We start from the raw sequence: 24,554 nt of genomic DNA on the forward strand, positions 1-24,554 counted from the left end.
AGAGTAAATTCTGTGTGTGTTCCCCTATTAATTTATTGTAATCATTAATGTGGACTTACATTATAAAAAGTTTATTTATTTATTTTTCAGAAAATCAACCTAATCCAAGCAATGGTTACGTAAAGCCTGTGCTGGTCACACATGTGCCAGGGTAAGTCAATATTATAATTAGTTTTAAAACTCACTTCAGTTAAGAAAGTAGTCTTTTCATTAGAAATATGATTTTTAAGGACAAGCTTCCATTTCAACATTATACGAATGCAAGTTTTCCAGCATGTGCAAATGAATTCCACTGCTTCCGACCTACGAATTGCGAAAATGGACAAAATATGTGAAAATAAAAATTTAAGGGGGAGAAAATGAAAGAATACAAATTATTCTATATTGTAAAAATATTCCGCAGAGGTAGATTTGGTAGAGCAATAATGTACACGGAATTTGGACTTTCTCTCACAACTATTTATTATGAAACTTCACTATGATACAATGTAGTCTCAATTTTAATGGTGGTCTGAAGAGCAATAGAGTCCCGTAATTTGGTAGTTGGTGATTAGGATGTCTCGGGGCTCAGACGTACCAAGAGAAAAAGACAAGTACCTTCCAGGGCCCAGTTGCAGCCAAGCGAGAGAGGTTGGTAATTTCAGGGTCCAATTGCAGAACCCAAGAGAAAAGATAATTTTTAAGACCGAGTGCAGTTAAGGGAAGTTAGGTAAGGTGATCATTTCCAGAGGACACTGGTGCCCTTTAAGTTGCTGCAGTGTCTTATATACCCTCGTCAGGAGTCTTAATAGAACCTCTGGTTAGTGATGACGTTTCTTTTTTCTAATTACGTGTTGTTTATTGATATTCGTCGTGTGCTTTGTTACTGTTCTTTTTTAGCACGTGGAACGCCGTTATATGCAGAGAATATTACAGTATTATATGCGTGTTCGATCAGAATATTTATGCCTGAATTCAACACCAGTTATAATAATGAGAACAGGTCTTCGCTGAAAATCGAACCCATCACTACTCATGTTTGCTAAACCATTCTGCTTGTTAAGAGATCCACATTTTATTTATATTCTCATGTTAGTGTATCTTACACAACTTTCATTGTATCCAGACATATGTAGTGTAAAGTGGTATACAGAGTGAACAGTGGCGTTACCGTGCTCTGTAGAGATAAGCCTTTGCAAATGGAATAAAAGTTCCGTAATCTGCAGTTTATTTATTTATTTAGGTATAGTATAGCATTGTGCCAGAGTGGAAATTATTTCTTTTGGTGAAAATTGATAATATATTATTATCGCGCTCATCGAGTCTTTAAGCCTAAACCATATATTGAGTCCCTAATATTGAATTAATTCGCATTCGCAAAACGTCGATTCCAGTGAAGGTGTGCTCTAAGGTTATTGATAAAGTCATTTATGTCCGTGAATCCCTCGCTATAAGGTGTAATTTTAAAATGGAATCATTAAAACTTTGGTGGCCCCGAGTAACGCAGTCACTAACGCTCTCTCCTTTGCGTGCGGTCTCGGGTTTGAATACTGATGGTGACATTCGTTCGAAAGATGTAATTACTTTTTCAGGTCAGTCATCCTGAATGAGTGTTCCTAGGTTGTCTTCATTCACTCCATTCAAATGCCGGGATGATACTATCAACAGGTCCCAGGCCGCTTCCTCCCTTCCTCATTTTTCTCTCCCACGGAGCTCACCGAAAGATGCCATCTCTCATACATGACGAACTTTAGGCCATAGGTGCCGGTATTGTTCAGAAATACGTATAAATAAATAAAATAAAACTTAGGTTTTTGTCAAAATATTTTCTTGAAGACACCACTGGCCTTCTAATCATGTAATAGACATGACTTATACGAAATCTCCTTTGATAGTGTGTTGCTTTTTCTTCATTGTAAGCCTTTGCAGATATATCATATAAACTGTCATGGAATCGTTCTTAAATGTACCTGACACGCTCAAATCAGTCTTGATTTTCTTGAAATTGGCATTGGGTGTTTAACATCTTGAAATTGGCATTGGGTGTTTAACATTGCAGAATGCAGCACACAAGGGAAAAATCCATGCTTAGGGTACAGGTCACATTGTAAGAAAAGGCAACTTGTGATAAAAGTTCCACTCAATTTGACTGTTCTTGTCCAACGCGAACTTCAGTTGTTCTATGTGACGGATAGCCACCTCAACCAATCCGATTCTGTAATGAGTCATTACATCTGAAAAATGTGACTGGATATTGAACATGCTACGAGCTCTTTTAAAGACTTGGCTAGTGAATGTTGTGCCACGACCATAGCCAAGTTGAAAAATTAATCCATACCTCAGGATCACCTGTTCGTAAAGGAAACATGAGAGGAATGCAGAAGTATCGAGCCAAGACCTGGCTGTGAAAAATAAAGTTCCCTCAACTACGCACACTATCAAGTATTTATGCTTGAGGATGTTATTGCTGAGATACGCCCCTCCAAAATCTACGTAAACACGGGAAAACGGTGGCGCACTTGCAAGATTTTAGGTGTTTTCCACTGTTAATGGAACTACGCTTCATTAATACCTGAAAAGTGATACTCCTGTGTGGCATTTCTCAAAAACCTGATCTCGTGAAGCCAACGTCCTATCAATAGATAAATCTTTCCAAAAAGTGTCGTTTTACCTAGGGATGGAATTTCGGAGTGCAATGCGAAGCTTCCTCTCACAAGCTGGTTCTTCTCTGGGCTATTCTCCAAACAAGCGATAATCTTACTAAGGCAGTCGTCTTCGCACCGAGCTCTTTCTAGATCAACGATATCGTCATCTCCGACGAAAACCCTGGGGTCACATGCATTCGCTTCTTGATCTGCAACGTTAAGTTTCTGATTCAGGAAACGATTCAAACCATCAACATCTTTGTTCTGGGATGCTGAGGCGTGTGGGATGATAAAGTGGTAAGATTTTAATTCCAGAATCCATTCCAATAAGATTCTTCCTGTGTTGAAGTGGGTTGAGAAATAGAGGTCTCTGCTTTATTCAATATTAACACAACAGTTTTTTTTTGAAAAGATTACATAGTTACATAAGATAAAATGAGCATTTCGTAGCTAGCTCAGTCAGCTGTTGTGTTCTCGCATAGAAAGTTCGTTATTCGCTTTAGCTACATACACAAGATCAAAAAATAAAGAATGAAAGAAAATGAAAAGTAATAATGAAAGCGAGAAATAACATTTCAAACTTATCGAAATCTCCAATCGATCAATGTTCGATGAAATATGTTTGTCCATGATAAAGTATGTACTCACTTCATGTAAAGAAAAAATAAAAATGTAAGTATTTTCCTTATATAAGTTCCAGTAATTATTGCTTATCGATGATAAGTAGTCAATCAATATACATCGAATCAGTTTATGTGGATCAAATATCTATTTTTTCACTTTATTATTAATTATTATTATGTATTTTGTCCTCTCATCTGAGTAGGCGATATAGTAATGTACAGGTTATCCAAGTATGTCACTTTTCTTCATTGTTTTCCCTTTATTCTGGAATTTTCAGGGAGTTAAACAATTCTCCATGTATCAAATATCACACGTTTCTGTATTTTCTTTGACTTTTTCGTCTGTTCCAATTTTTATGTCCATTTTTCAACGTCTTGTGGACCTCTTTGGTATTCGATATTGCTACTGTTTTTTACTAGTTTGTATTTTTCTACTCTCTCTTTTTCTATGTGCGTTTTGCAGGTTTTAGTTGGTATTGTGATTCTATGAAATGTCTTTTCTTTCTCTTTGCTTAATACTGTGATGTCCGGCCTTTTATGATTTACTTTATCGGTTAATATTGTTCTATCCCAATAAACTTTGTGTTGTCTGTTTCTAGTATGGCTTCCGGTTGATATTTGTAATACGGTACGTCGTCTGATATCATTTTCTGTTTCATTGATGTATTATTATTTATTATTATTATTCGTTGTAAAAGTCAGAGAATCGTGATAGGCACTACAGTGATTTTGTAGTAATTTTCATATACTTTATTATTATTATTCTCCAAAGGGTGTCCAGTCTTTCAGTAATCTTAAAGTTAGTCTCAATATTGTTTGAAGGTAACAGAGCTTGTAAGGGAAGTGAAATAAAACACAAAATGTGTTGGTAACATGATCAGGACTTTAAGGAACGATTGAGGCAAAAAGCAATAATTCAGGAACGTCTCCTTCAAATGTTATAATGCGTCTGCAAGTAAAATAACATTACCCAAAACCACCATTTGGTTCTTAGTTATTCACTTTGCTGATACAGTATACCGGTATATAATGTGATCCGACGGAAAGCTGCGATATAGATATGACCCTCATCACAGCAAGCTGCGTCATATCCACGAAGATTCCAGTCATTCGAAATGATATCACAGGTGACAAAGAATCTATCCAAGAGATCCTCGTCATTATCGACAGGTGTCTCATAGGCTAGACTTTCGACATGACAACACAAGAGTAAACGCAGTGTATTCAGTTCAGCAAGCGCGCTAACAAAGATCAGACAGCTTCGTCCGATTCTTTGTTGAAAATTGTTATAAAGTAGCCTCATGATGAACTCATACTCGTCGCCATACACCAAGCGGGACATCATATAAGAACGCAGGAAATATGTCTGTGAAATGCTTTACACCGGTGGGAACAAGATATCATCCTATTAGATGACCGTCGACTATCTGTCCACACGTTTCACTAGCACCTGATAGCCCTCGACAATTGTGGCTATGGATTTTTATCAATCCAAACGTGACTCTCGCGTCACTGAACACAGCACGTAAAAAGAAAACTTGCTTATTCAGATCTGCAGTTCAAATTCGAATGTAATAAAGAGTGCATAGTCTCAGGGATCGTGCGGAAGTAACTACGCGTCATGCGTTAATTGACACAGTCTCCCGCATTGCGTTACATTCTTATTAAAGGCTGCTTTACTTGGAATTACTAGGTCTTGCAAGTCAGAGGTCTTAGTATTGTTTTCCCTCTTGATCACGATACTGTTGCCTCAAATGTTCGTTTCCTGTAAACTAAAAAGTCGGAGAAACAATGAATAACGAGGATGTCACCTGTTCCAATACAGTCTCTCCGTTTGTCGTACATTTTCACTTCTTTTCCGTACATAAACACTATATCACAATTTTTTTAAGCATGTACTCCATTTTAGTGCTCACTGACCGCTTTCTTACAAGAATACAGCCAGCCTTCATGACATATGGTGTCTTCGGAAAGTACAAATTTCGACAGTGACGTGCATTTTTCTCGCCACCTATTCATTACCTTTAACCATTGGGAGGGGGGGGGGGAGAGAATAGACAATCTATCTTCACATAATCATGAGTTGATGTATGACTTCAAAGGGAGGCTTTCCCAGACTGTTTTTTTTTCTTCTTCTTTAATTGTTGCTTTTTGGCTCCTCTCGTTTCTGAAAACCCTGATCAGGGTCACAGAAACACGCAATATAGTCTAATGGAGCCTTATATGTCACACTATTATCGTTAATGAGAGTGACGCCGCAATTATTTGATGGTATATAATAATTGCTTAACACATACTGTAATACCTAATTCCTGAATGAACTAATAGCTTATTCACCATCGTATGTTGTTTGATATCCGATAGTTGCAACACTAAAAATTATTGAACTTTTGTTCTTTTGCAGTTGGCGGGGGGGAAGGGGGATCAGTGGTAGTGTTCACTTCCGATGCTTGGGGTCCCTGGTTCGATTCCAGCTCGCACCGTGTGAACTTTGTGGTGGACAAACACCATGCTTGTGGGTTTTCTCGGGGTTCTCCTGTTTCCTCCCACTTTCTTCATTCCACCATTTAATTCATTTCTCATCTTCATCGTCTCCTTTAACCTAACCGGCATAACCATGGGACGTAAAGATTTCATTTTATTTTTTCATTTTCTTTTGCAGTTGGGGAGGACCTGGAATTGGATTTCCTGGTACACCACAGAATATGTGTCAGCCTCAGTCCCCTGATCCAAGTGTGACCCGGGATACCCCGTCTGTATCTAGTGCTGTATCCGAACCTGTTAGTAGGTACGTATTCGATAGAGAAGTTTAGGATTAAATACTGAAAGCTTTCGTCTCTTTTTAACTAAGCTAAAAAGAACTAGTATTGTTTGCACTACCCTATATTTGATTTACTCTTAGAAACGTTCGGAAAACGTAAAGTTTCCTTCGAAATTGCAAAGAACTACACAATGCAGATATAACTCGCAGAGGATGTAAACAATAAAGACTAATATACTGTAAATCTTTTATGTTATCAATTACTGAATACTATATTTCTACTGTAGTCATCAACTTTGTTCACAGAATAGTGTCTTCCACTTCGGAACCTCTACTTTCTCTAGTTAACAAAGCTAAAACTACATAAGTTTGTTCTTGCTTTTGAACGAAACGAAATAGCGAAATATTAGTGATTGTTATATCTCTGGTTTTCATTAGTTGATTTACTCTAAACCCGCATAGTTTATATAAATCTCAGTTTCTTAGGATCACACTGTATTTTAAATATCACAGTGTCGGTATAAAGAACGTAGAAAGGAAGAAGAAACTTAGTATTTTGCAAAGAAATTAATTAAATACCAGTATAATAAATATGTAATCTTAGATACAAGCTCGAGTAGTGATGATGTACTTCGTACAGATGTTCATTCAATCTGTCGACGTTATAGTAAACCACAGTCTACCAATATACATTTCAAAACAAAATTAATGGAAGAAAAATTTAATTTCTGGAAAAGAAAATAGTTGTAGCACTGGTATATCGTAGTAGTATTATTATCAAGTTGCACACGGTGTTATTGCGAATTTGCTGTTTTAAAATCAGGGTGTCTATCGGTCACGAAATCAGGAAACTGTCATGAAAGTCAAAAAGTTTAGCTTTCGAGTCACGATTTTTTATTTATTTATTTAATCTGTACAAATATAAGTACACACGGGATACTTTTGTTCTATAAAATCTCAAAATTAACCACCAGAAATGTCTATGGTCGACTTCAAACGCTACCAAATCGCAAACAAAGCAGGCTTCTATCGCATGCATGAAAATTATACCTAATTTGCACCCAAATTCACTCTCGTGGATGTTACGAAATTTTATGGTTTGGAAAAGAAAAGATCACGAAATTTCATTTTGGAATTTTAGTAGACATCATGAAAATGTAATTATATTTGCTTGATATTAGAATGGTAACTTTCAGTTAAACTAAGCACTCTTTCTATGCTATAAACTTACAGAGCAACAAACACAAGAGTTCGGGCTTCTTAATCTTGAAAATCCGAAATGTGCGCAAGTCGAATTTAGAATGTGGAAGAGTACTGGTTGATTCTGTATTTCAAAACGTACTTTACATGTTGATACAGCATTTCAGTTACCAAGAATAGTAAGATAAAGTACGTAAATAATGGGTAGTTTTCGTAGCCTTTGTTGATTAGGCGATACTTTACCAAACGAACGTAGTTCATTGTACTTTTGTTAAAACATCAATTTTAAATAATATTAAGTGTATAATTGTTCCAATTTTTATCCCAGTATGTCAACTGTGATGGAACTCTAATGCACCTTCTTTGAAGATAGCTGTTTTTAGGTCTACGTCGTCATCAGAATATAACAAAACAAACATTCTGTCAGTTGTAACTGATACCGGGACCAACTTATCCTTTGAAATACAAGGATGTTGCGTATAACTCTACCAATGAAGCAAATAGTGATTTCAACGCTGAAGTTACATTATGAAGAAAGACAATAATAGTTATATTGAAAGCATTATTAAGATCTGTTGCTGTAAAAATATGTACGTCAAATGAAGATTGAAGCTGTGCTTATTGTGAGACAAGTGACCAGTATTTCTTTTCATTGTTTTATTATTATTATTATTATTATTATTTCTGTTTGTAAATGTAAAAACTGTAGCTCAATTTCTTTTAGCTTTATATAAAATATTACTGTAGAAATATATATAATGTATTCTATATTCGTTTTTGTGTACATATATATTATAGTTTCTTTACGTCACAGCGCAAAACCTAGTAGACAACCAAATGCAAACAAATTTGTGTATAATTGTGAATCGTGTTTTTAACACAATTCTTAACATGAAGCGTTATTAAGTGCAAAATTTATTATATATACATATATATATATATATAATATAAATATATTTATCATGTAAGATGAATGAATGTCATTTTATCTCAGGACTTGACATACAAATAAAAATGGCAAAAATTGTTTCTGTTAAAAGATAAATTTTCTGGTAATTTCAATACCACGTGAAGTCGTAATATTAGATTTTTTTTTTTAAAAAAAAATATATATATATATATTATTTTGTATTTTTGTTCCTGTAGAAAAGGTTGTAATACATTTTCAGGTATTAATCATATGCTAAGTCAATAACAAATATTTTTGAAAAAAAACTTAGTTATATTGAATGTATTCATTTTTGCACTTTATATTTGAATTCTTACAAAATGAAACAGAAGATAAGGGAACATACTTTCTCTAGCATTTGTTACTTCTGTTAGATTAACCTAAAGCCACTTACGCCTTGCAATGGTATATGAGCTTATTTTAGAACTGGCATTCAGAAAATATTCTGCTAATGCCATTCGGAGAAACTTCGTAGAATTTTTTAGCTACAAGAATTTCCATACACTGTTACATGAGATGAGGCAGTGTTTTTTCAGAAAGTTTCTTAAATTTGTAGCAAGAGTTGTATGTGATTGGACATGTTTGTGTAAAAAAAGAAATGAGTGAATGCGTTGAAATAAATGTATGTATTTGATCTCATATTTTTTCTATGACGAATAGTTTTTTTGTAGGTATAATAACGAAAAACTACTATCCTTTAACAGCAAAAAGTTAAGTTTTTTCTTAATATTATTCTGTGTACATTTTGTCATGTAAAACATGAAGTGCAATGAGAGAAGTTACGATGCGGTAATTTCTCGTGTCCTTACACTTTCATTGTAGGAGTTGATGTTAACTACTTAAACTTAAAAAAACAAACAAAAAGATCCTTGAACATTTTTTAAATAGATGTTTTGTCATTCTGCATTTTGGTGTAGGATCATGATCATAGATACGGTAAACCTATTTTGAACGAAACTATACGGTTTTATTCCCTTTGAATAAAAGTTCATTTAAAAAAAAAAAAGTTTCACTACGTATGCTTTGTGTAGTTGCCTATACATCTGTCAACTGGACTACTCTGTAGCTTTGAAGAAAGTTCCAGTTTCTTGATTCGAATGTATTTTAATGAGAGCTCATTTTGCTTCATAAAATAATTATTTTTTATTATTAGTCAATTTTATCGTTTGACGTTATTGTGATACTTGTTAATGATTTTGAAATGTATTTTATAAAGAATTTAAGGAATGGACCCCCCAAACCAAAGAAAGTTGAACGAAATACTCCATACTAGAAAAGTAAAAAAGCAAGACGATAGAAAAAAAGAAAGCAATCCTAAAGTTGAATACAGTGCTTTAAGTAAGAAATAGGTATATAGATATTGATAAAGTCTTCAAGTAATCATATGTATTACAGCGTGCCATACTTCCGTAAGAAATTATATTTTACGAGTCACTAAACAATATTCTTCTGCAAGTCCTATTATCAGTTCTAAGCAATATATTTTCTTAAGGTTCTAATGTAGTGGAGACTGTTGACATGTCAAATAAGATCAACTTTTTCCATCATCGTAATAATAGTGAGATTATAGTGTACCATGTAAAAATTCAAACTCAACTCTTTACAAACAATATTAAACAAATATTCGAAGAAATCTTTGATTAAGAAATAAACTTCCACTCCCTTTAATGCCGATCTCGTTTGTCAGTACTCTTTCGGTGCTTGGCTTACATTCAATATTTTGCGTTAACAAAAATGAATCTAGAATCACTTTGAAAAATGACTTCTAATAGAACGGTTCTATCATTGAGATCGGATGTAAAAGAAAAAGGGGTCTGCGTAAATCTAAACACAGAGCTATTTTTCTGTAGTATTAGTTTTTTGATATTTTAAGTGATAAGTATCACAATAAATTTCTAACAGACTATGCCAAAGTTTATGTATGACATTGATATGTAGGCTCTCCACAAGTAATTCTTGTTTCGAACTTCGACGACGTGTCTTTCGATGTACTTAGTTCGGGAATTACTAACTCAAAAGTTAACCATGTTGCTGATATAGGATTTTTTAAATTATTATTATTATATGTAACACAAAAATTCACTGGAGGCTAAGTGTGTGGATACATTACATTTTTAAGTTTAAATCAATAATAAATTTTAAGTTATTAAATGAATGAATCAAATTTAATTAAGTTTTCACAGACTGAATTAGTAATGTAATATGTTAATTTAAAAATATATACATACACAACACTTCAAAGAATACATCTTCTTCATCCTTAATACAGCTGTTATTTTCTTATTGTATATTCAGTAGCGTTTATGAAATAAACTGACACCCTCATTCACCTTTCGATGTTTTTCTCTGCCAGTGTTTAGCTGATCTTAATTATTAGATAGTATTGAAAATTAAAATTGGAAATTAAAATTAAAACTTCCTTCTGATTCTACCTCACTTCTCGTAGAACAAGAAGGTACCATTTTTAAAATTCGATATGAATTTCTTTATGGGACTTGCGAATGACATTTGTGATGAGTGATTCAGCATTCAGTCCTCAGATAATATTGGCATATCCATGACTTAACATGCTGAAGTTATGTATATACATATACTATATACGTTACAGTACCTAACTGTAGATTTATATTGTTTTACTGTCTTAATTTTTGTGAAGGGAAGATTTATTTTCTTACTTCGGAGATTTTCTTTAGGTTTGTAGTGTACCGAATTTAATTTGTTAGGTAGTATGAATGGGAATGTAATGTGATGTAAGTGCACCAAAACTCTATAAATGCAACGCTATTTGTTTTGTAAAAACGATGCAAAATCCGTGCTAAGATATACCTAAAGTTATGCTTAGTTTTTTTAATTTAATTTCATAAACTTGCTCAAATTAACAGCTATATTCAAAATAGCCTGACCATCTACCCCGTTTGAAATCGTACTCAGAATCATAAAATAGAACATATTTAAGTTTGAAATAAAGAAAAACAGGAAATAAACGAAAATTAATTTGATAGTTTTATTTCTAGTAGTAATGCGAAACTTATGAATCATCAGTGGCCGATTTTTTTTAAAAAAAATAACAGTAATAATAATAAAGAATGTAAGATATTTTTGAGTCCTTATTTAGTTACGAATCAATATCGCCTCAGTGTGGAAAAATTATTTTGGTAAACCACAAATGAAAAATTCCAACACAGAAAATAACAGTGAATTGTCATGGTATTGCTGAGATAAAAAGCTAAAGTGGGGATTGCATATACTTCTCTGACAATTACTCAGACGGTGATTTGAAAATCAAACGGCGTGCGCTTTCTTTTTTCATATGTTTATCTTTCATAATGCCAAAGCAGTTGAAACAAGAAATCATAGCATTTATTTCAGTGGTCTTTAGCGCAGTTAAATAACGAAATGAAAACTAAATGTAACATTTGAGTTTAGTAAAAGATTGGTTCTTTGTATAAAGTGCAGTCACTAACTGAAATTTATTTTCTTAAAATTGTTTCGTGTTACTTGATTAATCCATCCATTCTGGAAATTAAAAGGCAGTCGATTTTTTTTTCTTCTTCTTTCTTTGGTTGACTTGAGTTTTGCTGACAGTAAACATAGCTATAGCTGTAAGGAGTCAAAACAAGAGAATACAGGGTAGATTTTTTACTTCAGTAATTTAGCAGCATATGAGTAGCTCCAAAAAATTGAAAAAAAAAATCAATAAATAAGTGTTGATCTGGTTCTAACGAATTTAAAATAAAGACGTTTACTCTTAACACTGTAAAGTGACATTTCTGTTCAACACTGATAGACCGAGAGAAACCTACTTGACACGAAATAAAGGAAAGATTATTGTTGTATCTTTGTTGCGCAAAACCATAAATGGTACCTCGTGTAAAATACTACTCTGTTAAGTTTCAAAGTCTAGAAATGCTCTCTAAAATTATTGTTCAATGTGTATAAGCACTTTTCTTTGTGAAATTTATTGTTACAGATGTTAAGGTTAGGTGAAAATAAAAACGTTCCGTCGAGTGCTGTTGCTAGTAATAATTTTCATCTGTATTGTTATCAGTAGATATTGTTGAAGGTAGTAAGTAATAATCACGTTGGTATTTCTGACAGAGAACTTGAAACAATTAATAACATAACATGGAAAAAACGTTGAAAAGTGAACATGTTAACAGAAGCTGCAAATGTTATGCTCCCCCTCCCCGTTCTTTAAGTAATTTTATAAAAACGAGCTCAAAAATCGAGAACTCAGGGAAGAGGATTTTTTTTTTTTCTAATTGTACTTTTCTTCCAAAAAATACTTGAGTTCTTTACTTTCACTCAGAAGTTACTACTTATGGAAGTTAACAAAGAATGAGAGATCTTTGAATAGTATTGCCCGATTACCATTTGACTGAAGGTGGAAAGGAAGGACTCATTGTATATGATTGTTAAGCCGCTAGCTCTGTGTCATTTCCACAGATACATTATCAGCTTTCGTATGCTGCTTTGCTTCCGTTAGGCAGTTTTCGTAACGTTCACATCAGAGACAGTGATATAATAAATAATGCTTCCGTCAGATCGCTTTACGTGCTTATGTATGTATGTATTTTTTTTTTTTAATAAAAACAAAACAGAAAGGGTAATTTTTCTATCCAAAAAAGCTTATGTATTTCTTTTTTATATCTTAATGGATTGTCGGGTTATATTTTTGGAAGAAAAGATTGAATATAATAGATGCTATCGTTAATACATGTATTGTTCTAGTTGAGTGAAACGCATGCTAACGAACGTTAGGAAGATCACTTGTTTAGTTCGGAACATCATGACTTGATTTAATTGAATCTGTATATCATAAGCACAACGAGAATTTGTGTAAGACTCACAATTGGAGTTTACACCCATCACAGCACAGTAGTAGAATAACCCATATAGGTGATATCTATTTACAGAAATATTTTTAAAAGTCTTCTATTAATATGTTTGTTTTAGGTACGTTAAGTCTGATTATGAGAGAAAGTTCAGTCTATAATAGCTTTCATAGTTAGTTGGTTTTTATATTAATTTTTATATCATATGTATAAAATAAGTATATATTATACAATACATCAATCGAGAGCTTAATAGGCTGTGATATAACTTAAACCTATGTAACAATAACTATCTATAAGGAACTATTATAATGACGTACAATAGGGATTTTACACACATATAAGGAAGGGTCTGTATTTTAATAGTATTACTAACATTCTGATAGGCTTGTATTATATATAGCGACATTATTGTCAAAATCTGCCTTAAAAAGCATGCTCATATTTCACAATTGTATAAATATCAATGCTTAAGAGCAAAAGACGTATATTCAGATTTTGTGGCCTAAATATATTGAATCTGTTTAGTTTAAGAGAAAATTTTTTCTTTCACATCATTCTATATAATCCATCGAGACTCAATACATATGACTTTTTTTTGTGCTAAATAAAGGAATTGTTATTACTAGTTGCTCCGCTTTGAATTCAGTCGGCGAAAAGTTCTTGCACTTCCGTGAAGTACATTATCTCTCATCATTCCGGGTTACTATTTTCAAAGATTATGAAATGTTCTTACCATAACAAACCCTGGTCTTTGGACCACAAAATTCAAGCCTGCACTTTTCTTGTCTAAAACCACGTTTAAAGGTAATTTTTTCTTGAATAACGTCTGAGTGGAATACTTTCATAGAATTTTCTGTAAATTAAAGGCGAAGTAATACAATATAAAATAAGACCGAGTTTATTTCCATTAAGCAGTTTATTTTTAAAAATTACCGAACTACATAATAAGACAGAGAATATGATTTTAACGTGATTGTAACTTCCTAGTGAAAAGAACAGGAGTACAATACTTTAATGTACCAGGTATGGCATAAACTAACCTTCAAAATTTTTTGGTAATTGTCACTACTTATCATCACATTATTTTTAGGTAAGTAAACAAAAGTAGTGTCTCTGTCTTCATCCTAAAAACTCCATTGAAATTCATACTTGTGGAAAAAACAAAAAAGTTGGTACAGAGCAGAAAATATTAACAATGAAGTTTGAAATGTATGAAATTTAAATACAGAAAAAAGAACGTAAGATAACCACTAATTTTTACAACTTACTACTAGAGAAAAATTGTGTACTACAGGGTTATTGTGGGAAGAAAATGAAAATTTTGAACTTGTCATAGATGGTTGTAAAATTGATTAGAAATCTCCTGGTGGTAATGTATAACAAAATGACGTTTCTGAATATTATATCTAGGTAGGGATTTTTTTTTTCTTTTTTTTTTTAACTTTTTCTGTCTGCCTCTGTATATATTCCGTCCTTTGGGGCCATGAGAAATTCGATAACGTATCTGAAGTAGTAATGTTTTCGTGCATTATTATGTCTTGTCTTAAGTATTGTTACGCTTTTTTTTCCCCTCTGGAAGTAAAATGTTGCTGTATACACAAATATATCGTTTTAACAGGGACTTGGAAGATTCGCATGACGAATATAAATAATTGTTAGAATTCCAGCAGAAACGGAGGGGTTGTTTATTATCGGCAGTGGCAAATTTTCCAACTCCTAGTCAGAAATCAAATATACTTTGTTAGTGCTGAATGTAAAATTGCATTTTATTATTATTATTATAATTATTTCTCAGCTGCTGTTTGTGAATTTGTACTGTTTATTAAATGTGATAATAAAGTTTGAAAGTGAACTATAACGTTTTTTCTGAATATAAGATAGAAACAACACTGACAAAAGCAGAGGACTGTGGTTTGATAGAAAACACAAAACTAACATTCTGTACATAGTTTTTTTTAAAAAAAAAAAAAAGAAAAGAAAAGAAAGAGAAATCAAGAATATATAGATGGAGTTTTGGAACAAATACAGAAGAATAAAACTAATTTCTCTCAAGAGAAACAGTATATGGTCTTATTTCTAACCATATATTACTCAGTTTTAATAAGCGTTTCATAACATGTCAGTGAATTCTATCGTATTGTCTTGTAAGATATATATTTTGTTTTATATATAGATTATATTATTATTAATGCGTGAATGTTTTCATTTAATGATAGTATTACGTCCATTTTTTTTTTCCGAAGTGATAGCAATTCCTTCCATATCTTAAAATTCTGTGTAATATATTGGTTGTTTGAAGAATTAAGATACGTGTTTTGTTCCTTCCGTTTCTAAACATATCATATCCTTAGATGTTTATTCTGTATAATAAATATATATATATATATAGTATATAAATAAACTGTTTCCTGGTGGTAATTATTATTGTTCTTGTTAAAAAAAATTAAAAGGCAGGAAATGTATAATTTGTATAATTGAAATTTATGTATTTGTTTCGCAGATTTAGCACGATGATATTTATCGAAAATTAATTGTAGAAAGATTTATGAACAAAATTAGCAAAATATGTAATGGTTTCCTTTTGTAGAGGAAATATCTTCACATCAGTGAAAATTTGCAAGTAATAATCGATTTAAACCTTTGAACTTTATTATACTTGCCAAATGAAGGAAGTGAAACTTAAATGTTCCACTAGCAATCTAGAATTTTTTCATTACAAGCTAAGAAACAAGGATTTTGAGATCGGATTTGTTTATAAACCACGCAACAACTTATTAGGGAGTGTCGTCCATATGTTTTTTTAGGTGGAACTGTTTAATCCATATATTCAGTTGTCCAGTAATCTTCAGGACTAAGGAAGCAACTATACTCGAGATAATTAAATCATACAATTTAAGTTCTTCCATGTCCATTAATTTTACAGAATCTGAAATCGAAATTTAGTTACATTATTCTTCGGAATATCCTGTTTGTATAAGGTAAATTTGTCAATGCATTTCGGTAACTTTTGGTAAATACTTACGCCAATAGATGTTGCTAGCGTGCAGCCAGTTTCCATATTTAAAAGTATCTTGACGATTTAATTGCAACTTAAAAGCTGCTTTATATTAATTAATTCAAAATAGGAAAGGATGGTAATCATATTTAGATTTGAGCATTAAAGTTTATGTAATCGCATGTTGGTTGGTGGGCGAACTAATAATAATTTGTTAAATGTAACCAATTAGAGTTTTTAATTACGGACGATTTTAATCTATAGTATGTAGCAGGTGGGTGTAGCAACTACTATAGTATAATTGTAAGGTCCCACCTTTGGAAATATTCACACAGCATTAAAAACACTGAAAATATAAAGAGCTCCCTCGAACTGGGGTCTAGCCATATAGCTTCGAGTCTGGTGGGAGTTCATGTGGCACGAATTTCACGTTAAGCTTTAGATCCAGGTCTCATATAGCCTCTCTTTTGAAAGGGGCGCTAAATCTAAAGTAGCCAGCCAACTAGCTGAAATTATACACATTAAGTTTCGCACGCGTTTTATCATGTAGAGAGAGGAATAGTAGAAAAAAAAAAGGAAATAGCTCTGGGTAATAATAGTAAAACCCTTTACAACTACGGTTTTGTTCATTCACCCATCCTCCCCTTCTCCAATGAAGCATTATCGAAAGCGCTTCAAGTTGTACTATTTTAAATCCCATTTTTTAATGTATGATCTGATAAGTTATTCGTGATTCAAAGTATAGACAGCAAGCACCACTAACGAAGGTGGATTCCTGGTGGAGATACTTGACTGGGATATAAACCCGAGTATTGATGTAGATCCCACTTAAAGCATTAGGTTCAATTTCATCTAGTCTCGGCGATGAAAGGGAGTGCTGCACTAAGTCACTAAAAGTAATACTTTGTTGTTTTATTTAATCAGAATTAAAAATAAATAAATGAAATAAATGTAGATGGAAGAAATCTAAAGTATCATAATACGATAAATAAGAGTTAATAAGAAAGAAACATTTAAGGTGGATCACTCGGTGCTATGCTAAGCGCTGCTTGAATAGTGAAGCGTTGCCAGATAGTATCGAGTGTTTACTGATGCTAGATAATAAAGGAAGTAATCATGGAATTCTGCTTAGATACCGGATAAATTAATTTTCGACACTTACCGGAATTCACAGCTAAGTTTCGTTTCTCGAACTGTAACCTCTTGAATCCTAGAATTTTCATATTGTGACTGTCACGGTAAACGTACAAATTGACAACAACGCACTATGGCGTTCTGCGCAAGTTTCTTCTCAAAATCTATTTACTTAAATGTAAATTAATATTTAAAGATAATGTGAAACATAACAGGGGAACCAGTCAAACAATACATCTATTTCGTAATAAGATCGTTACTTTAAAATAGCTTACACGTACAGTAAGAGTCACTTCTAGATGGTACAATTTTACCGTAAATTTCCATATGAGTGTACCATCCAGAAGTGTCCCCTACTGAACAAATACACGTTTCATAAATTCAGCACTTCTAGTAAGATCTAACAGCAAGTGCTGTCTTTTGTGCGTATTGTAAAGCGAATCAAATGTTTTATTTTATTTGTTTCATTTTTCGATATCAGAAGACACAACGAGACAGTGTCTTGTGTTGTAGCTGATCCACCTTAGTCGTGAACATCAACATTTTATATACATTTCATATTTTTAAACTACAATGTTAACATAAGATACGAAGAAATGTGCTTGCATTACGTACACGCAATATAATCAACGTGGTAATTCGTTTTCTACTTAATAAAATTTAAATATAATCTTCCTTCAAGCAGGTTGTTGAGACAATTCGAATATATGGATTAAACAAGTCGACGAAACTGATAATGGATGATACATTGCTTTATGCGGTAAACAATTTAATAACTAATAATGATTATGGCTTCTTCAGTGATACAATACATCCCTAGTTCAGCTCATCAAGAAGTAACCTATTCTACCTCTTTTACTTAAAAATTGATCGCTCGTGACTTCCACTGAGTTGCTGAATGTGTGAAACAAACAAATCCATCCATTTGTAACTGCCTCATTGTGTGTGTGCGCGAGAAATAACCATTTGGTATAAAGAGCAAATGTTAGTTAAAAATTACAGAAATCATACACACCAGTTTCGTTTGTTTCGACACAATGAGTGTGTATATATATATTTTCTTTTTTAATTACACCAAATTGTCAGAGGCTAATTGTTTTTTATTGCAGGACACAAGAAATATATATATATTCCTTCCAGTATTTTTTTTTTTTTTTTTTTATGTCAACTTTGTGTATAGTTCTTTAGTCATATTCATTCATGAACACATTCATTAGATATAATGTTAGTTGTAACATTCCAGTCATCTGTAGAGCATTGTTCATTCAGTAACGTTATTTTGACATGAATTTATGTTCGTGGATTTAAAACATATTTCGAGTGCTTTTTTTGTGATCATGTAAGTGTTAACTGTGTTGTGTAGAAAAAAAGTGCTAAGTTAATTTTTATTCTTTTTCTTTCCAATTCATAGACTTCCTTCCAATTTTTCCTTTAAATTAATATGAAAGCTGCATGTGCTGTGAGCTTTTTCGTTATTATACTTTTTTTCTTAATTGATAGTAACAACAGTCGTTTACGCAGCATATGCTGGAGAGGATAGAGACTTGTCACAAATCACCTTCCGTCAACAAGAGGAAAAATCGGCCTTTAGAAAAGAAGTTGGCGGTGTTATGCTCGCTTTGAAGCAGTTAGGCAGCTTACAAGCATTTTTTTGTATTACTTTTTTAAAGAATGAAAATTTTACTTTAAAAGGAATTGGTGCATTTTCTATCCTTGCTAGCATAGCGCTGCTTCATATTAATTAATAAATCCTCTGTTGACCAAAGGTTGATGATAATGACACTGGAATGTTATTACTACTGGCTTTCGTTCACTCATAGCATATAAATTTCCGAATTATAAATATACGTTAATCTAAGAAAAAGCCAAACCAGTGTCAGATTGAAGTGTGACAATGTTCTCTGTCTTCTCCACAGTTATAATACGGGCGTTGCCGACATGGACTATTGTGAGCTCATAAGCAATGTTGAGATACCAGGCATGGATGACGATCCTTTAGACCTTAACAGTTTCAATTTCACTGATCTGATGCAGTCTTACAAACAAGAGTAATTAAATCTGCCTGAAAATAAGGTAAGTTCTATCCTATTACATGAGAATTTTATCTCTTTGGTGTATTTGCTTCACTATGAGTTTTTTTAAATGTTGCTCCGAGAAATTTTTTGCCAAGAGCGTGGCCGTTTCATTTGTGTATCTCATTGCATTCCAGTCGTGATATATCATAGCCAAGTATCCCTAGATAGGGGGGCGGGGAGTGAGAGAGGGAATGTGCTTGTAACAAATGACTGAAAAACAAACTTCCCTCGTGAAAGAAGAAATAGTGTGAGTTTAAAGTATATGTATCGTTCATTTCAAGAGCACTTGAAATGAAACAAGCTTTTAGGCGTACACTTTATGCAATAATTTCATTGATTTTTAGTTAATTTTCGGGTACAAAGAACACTTGTCACTGGAAATATCTCAGAATTGCATTTTTTGAGTTGATTTTGAATTTAATGTCCCTTTCAGCAGTAAGACTACATGAGACAGGACTTACTGATTAACGTAGAATCCGAACAACATGAACTCCCGTCTGGAACCCAAGCCGGGTCTCCCACACCAAAGGCGTATACGCTATCCGCTTAGTCGCGGATGAGCTTAGTTGGATTTTTTAAAAGCTGTTCTAGTATTGAACTAGATCAACAATATAAAATACTGTAAAAGATTTAACTTTTACCTAGAGAAATGTAATAAGGAAAATGTCTGACACATTATATTGACTTAACAACAAAACTGAATTAATTATGGCTGTATAATTTATCGTGAAAATTTTCAAGAACTGTTTATGTTGCCTTCCTCAGTAATAACTAGAGACCGGATGTTAGGCAAAATGCCTATTCTTTAATATTAAAGATATGATCAAAAATAACGTTTTAAAGTTTATATGGGGGGTTATAGTTTCGATTTAAGCCAATTTTATTTTGCCTATTTCGACTTTACTGCCTAAATAATTGCTTTAGTGCCTAATGTTGCCTATTCTATGCATTTTCTTCAAATTAAGCCTTCATTGGGAAAAATGTAATTTATATAACATAAATAATACATACATATATGTGTATATTAAGTGTTTGTAAATACAAGCACGTGGTACGTTGCAATATATATACAGAGTGAACTTCAAAGATGTGCACATACTTCGGGAAGTGATTAGTGATATCAAAAGAAGACAAACAGTCCTCGTGTATTTTGTCTAATTCCGTGTCATGTACAAGTGATAGAGTGCCAACTTGGAATCGAAAATCGAATCCTGACAATTGGAACGAAACCGAAAGATGTGCGCATGCTTCGAGAGGTGATGCGTGACATGAAAAGAAGACAAAAAGTCCTCTTGAATGTCACGAATCTCCCGAAGTATGTGTACACCTTTATGTCTCTTTCCAATTGTCAGGATTTGATTTTGGATTCCAAGTTTGCCCCCTTATCACTCCTACACGACGTGGAATTCGACAACATGCAAAAGGACTTTTTGTCTTCTTTTGATGTCATGAATCACCTCTTGACGTATGTGCACATCTTTCAGGTTCTCTCAGTATACATGGAATGCATAACAAGCTTCGTTTTTATATATACAATAAAAGAAGATATTAACAAAGAAGTATGTTTCTATAGTCTTTGAACATTATCTATGACTTGAATCTATTTTTTAATTATATTGAGTATTTATCTTCATTATTTCGAGTTACATTTTAGTGCCTATTTGCCAGTCTATTTTCCAGGTTTTTAGTGCCTAAACATCCGGTCTCTAGTAATGACATATGGAAAAATAATGTAATGCCGAAAACAAAACTGGCATTCCTAATTATCAAAATTAAATCCAAGATTGTATAACTTCGGCATACGAAAGCAGTATACTCACTGTGAACTAATTTGTCAACAAAAACATAAAATTACAATTGCTCAAGTGAGAAAGAAAATGCTCAAAAGTGCAGCTAGACTTTGGATACTTATTGCGTTTGTATTTTGTGGGTTCTTATTGGTCAGTGAATGCTCATTGTTGTCAGTTTTTTTTTTTTTTTTTTTTTTTTTCGTTTTCGTCAAATTCATTACGTTAATCCTTTCTATGAAGTGAATGTACTTCGGTTTTATTATATCGAAGTTGGAAATTTTGACTAATAGGAATATAAATTTGGCTTTTGACACTAGTTTCTTCTTCACATATGTGACTAATGAAGAGGACAGAATAGTGCTTGACAATTTTTACAGGATAAATATACAGGCATAATAAGATTAGGTCTTATTATTATCGAGAGAATTTTTTCAATGTGAAGAAACAGATAGTTATGAAGTCTCTTTGTCAAGAGTTGTCAGTATATAGAAAGAGAGTTGACGTTATAGAAAGTGCGCATTGAAAGTGATAAGTAAATAAAAAACCTTCAGTGCATTTTGTATCATATCTACAACAATATTCTAACAGCATTGAAGCTAGCTTCATGTTTTTGTTTTGTCCACGCTGAATGGTGCCGCTGACTTACACATTCCGTTCATAAGAATGTTCAAAGTTTCCTCACACAAAAAGTTGTGCATTGAAAGATTAATGCTTTGTCGGTTCATATGTGTAATAGTATGTTGTATTAGCTGAAGTACCCGTTCATTTTTCGGTAGAATGTAAGGGTAGAGGAAAATATGTATATCTTCTAGCAGGTCCGAGTAACTCGTTGACAAGTGTTCCGGCAGTTCCCCACTCTGAAGTCATTTCTCAATCCAACGATTCGGTTCAGAGAAAGTTTTCCTTCTTCTGCATTCCTATATTGAATCCATTAGAAATAGATAAACTGTCCTTTCGGGTAAAATTTTCAAAATTCATGCATGTGAACGGAATTAGCGTTTGTTGTATGCAAAAGCCCTTTACACTAAGTTTCGTGTTTATAGATTTAGCAGTTCTTTTAGTATTTTTTAATCCTTTCATCCGCCGGTACTAGAGAATGATACAGTTGTATTCTCTGATGTAGGAAACCCCCCAGTACTAAATATATGTCTATGTTGAGCGGTTCCAGAGAACATATAATAAAGTAATTTCGAGGTAAGCGCTTGTCTCATCCCTCTTACGCTATTAGATAGTTGTATGGATTTACAGCGTAACGATGCTTTGTAACCTGTAACCATTCTGATATTGAAGTGAAGACATTTGTCAAAGATCGAGTGAAAATCTTGAGTTTAACGTCCCTCTGTGGCACTGTGTACTAGTTTTTGATCCATTTGACGCCCAAACATTCATAGTTCAACTGTTTAATTCGTTTGATATAATTTTCCAGATGAGTTTAGAGATGCCATATGTGTAAAGACAGAAACAAGGAATCAAGAGTCCCATAAAGAGAGAAACAAGTATGACTAAAACAACCTCTTTGCCCTATATCATTTCTAAAGTGCTATGTTACGAGAACTCTTGTTAGTTTTTGGCTTAAAGTATGCCAAAAATATGAAAACATGGTAATGTGTGGATTGACAGTTAAATTTTATGATAGCATAAAAACTTATTTCTCTGAAAACTTCGTGTGTCCTGGTAACATCTTAATCACCAAACTCCATGATGTGATGTATGATGTATGTTTGTAAAGATAGCAAAAATAATAATGAAAATGCAAGTATTGTAAATTGCTTTGAGTTGCAGTTGATCATCATCTTCAGCACCAAGGCTGTATAATAGTTATGTAGACCTACAGCTTAACGTTAGATCCGAACTTCGTGAGCACCCACTGGGAAGTCGAGCTCGAGTTTTCCGCGTCCAAACACACACAACAAGTAGGGTTACTTATATATTGGTTAACAACACGTACTCTGCTTAGCTTAATCAGTATTGGAATTACGCGATACAGGAACTTTTACTTTTCTCTCTCTCATTGATTTGCTTGTGTAAATTAAAATGCTAAAGGAAAACTCCAGCTGATAGGTGTTGATAATTTGTCTTGTCAAAAGTTGGGGGATCAACTGTAAATTAATCAAGAGATCGGACAACTATGACAAGCATTACACCGAGGTAATCTAACACTACGTTTGAAAACTTTTGTTTCCACAGTGAATGAAAAGTCCTCAATATTGGTGCAATTAATGTATAAGGACCAAAGAGAAGAATGGAAAGTTGCGTCAGCTAATTAAGAGTTTGCTGAACCAAGAAGAAGAAAAAAAAAAACTTCCTGCACTTATCTATGTAACTCCCTTCACCATGTCTTTACACCTTGCGTTGTCTACCCAATGACTATCTCAAAATTGTGATAACAAAGGCTTTGATTTGTGTGATGCCGAAAATATGCATTCATTTACGTCTTAAAAACTGGCAAAATATGACAAATAAACGTTCTTACCCAGCAACCCAAGAACTGTACATATATTTATTTAAAGATCAGGAAGGAGACAAACTGCCGGGTAGACAGCAGAGAGTTGGAGTGCAAGAGGCATCTAAACCGTAAAACAGATCAAGGAGGAAGGAGGCAGAAAAGAGGAACAGGTCCCGTAGGGTCAAAGCAGGAACGGAGGAGGATATGCGTGATGCACACATCTATGTCAGTGGATATGTGTTTGTGTACATTCGCTCATCATCCCTTTGCTGATATGTCTCATGCTCGCCGCCAGATCACTTAGGTACTCTTTACTCACTCTCTCCCTCACTTACCTAAGAAGGTATTCCATTATGTTTGAATGTTTGTCCTCGTCTCTCCCCCACTACTGCTTGAACTATAGAACACTACAACTACGTAGTTTCGACTGCTACCTCAATTCTCCTCTATCTTTGACGTGTGCACGGGGCCAAGCAGCGAGCAGTGCGTCTACCAGTCAGTTGACCGTAAGACATCATTGGATGAACATCTTGGTTTAGCTTGCAGTGCTGCCAGGTGAGTTTGACGAGAACCAAGTGTGGGTTCGAAAGAAAGAGTGGCAGTAAATATTCATACACCACGACAATGTGCCGCTGTCAATTTCTTGTAAGCTGCATGAGATGAATTGTACAAAAGATATTCCCTCGCAGGTGTGAATAAGTCCATATGTAATCTTATTTTGGCTTTTCTACGTCAGTAAAAAATCACGAGTAGAAACATAAGCATGGTTGAATGTATTGTAACAGTTTACGGGGATGGTAGTTGGTACAAAGTGCGTGTAGAAATAGGTGTCAAAAATTAACCTATAACATTCTAGGGTTAAATGTTCTACGTTTTTTCTCATCTGTTAGCTTACAGGCCACACTCCTGTCTTTGGGAGTATTCCTTTGCCTTTAGGACTCTTCAAATTAAACTTATACTGAAAGGGAAGCCACTTAATTGCATTTGAAATGAGGTGTATTACCAGAAGGGGAAAATCTTCATAAAGGACGGCAGTTATAATTACAGGACTAATAACGAGTCACTTTTTTTTTTTTTTTTTTTTTTTTTTTTTTTTTTTTTAAACAGTTACTTTCTTTT

General features: G+C 33.5%; 1 protein-coding gene across 3 annotated transcripts in view; it reads left to right on the plus strand.

Moving 5' to 3' along the window:
- Positions 1–24,554, plus strand: part of Stat92E (Signal transducer and transcription activator Stat92E) — a 110,976-nt gene that overhangs the window by 59,370 nt on the left and 27,052 nt on the right. The window contains exons 16-18 of one of the 3 annotated variants that reach the window (XM_081735911.1): positions 91–151; positions 5,910–6,035; positions 19,041–19,197. In XM_081735911.1, coding sequence (XP_081592037.1) covers positions 91–151; positions 5,910–6,035; positions 19,041–19,176 — 323 coding nt within the window. In that variant the 3' untranslated portion in view covers positions 19,177–19,197. Of the gene's footprint in view, positions 1–90; positions 152–5,909; positions 6,036–7,536; positions 18,507–19,040; positions 19,198–24,554 lie in introns of those variants that run through there. The other 2 variants (XM_081735912.1, XM_081735913.1) reach the window with 2 other exon arrangements.

Source organism: Thermobia domestica, chromosome 13 (genome assembly GCF_964235325.1).
Source record: "Thermobia domestica chromosome 13, izTheDome1.hap1.1, whole genome shotgun sequence".
Taxonomy (NCBI): domain Eukaryota; kingdom Metazoa; phylum Arthropoda; class Insecta; order Zygentoma; family Lepismatidae; genus Thermobia; species Thermobia domestica.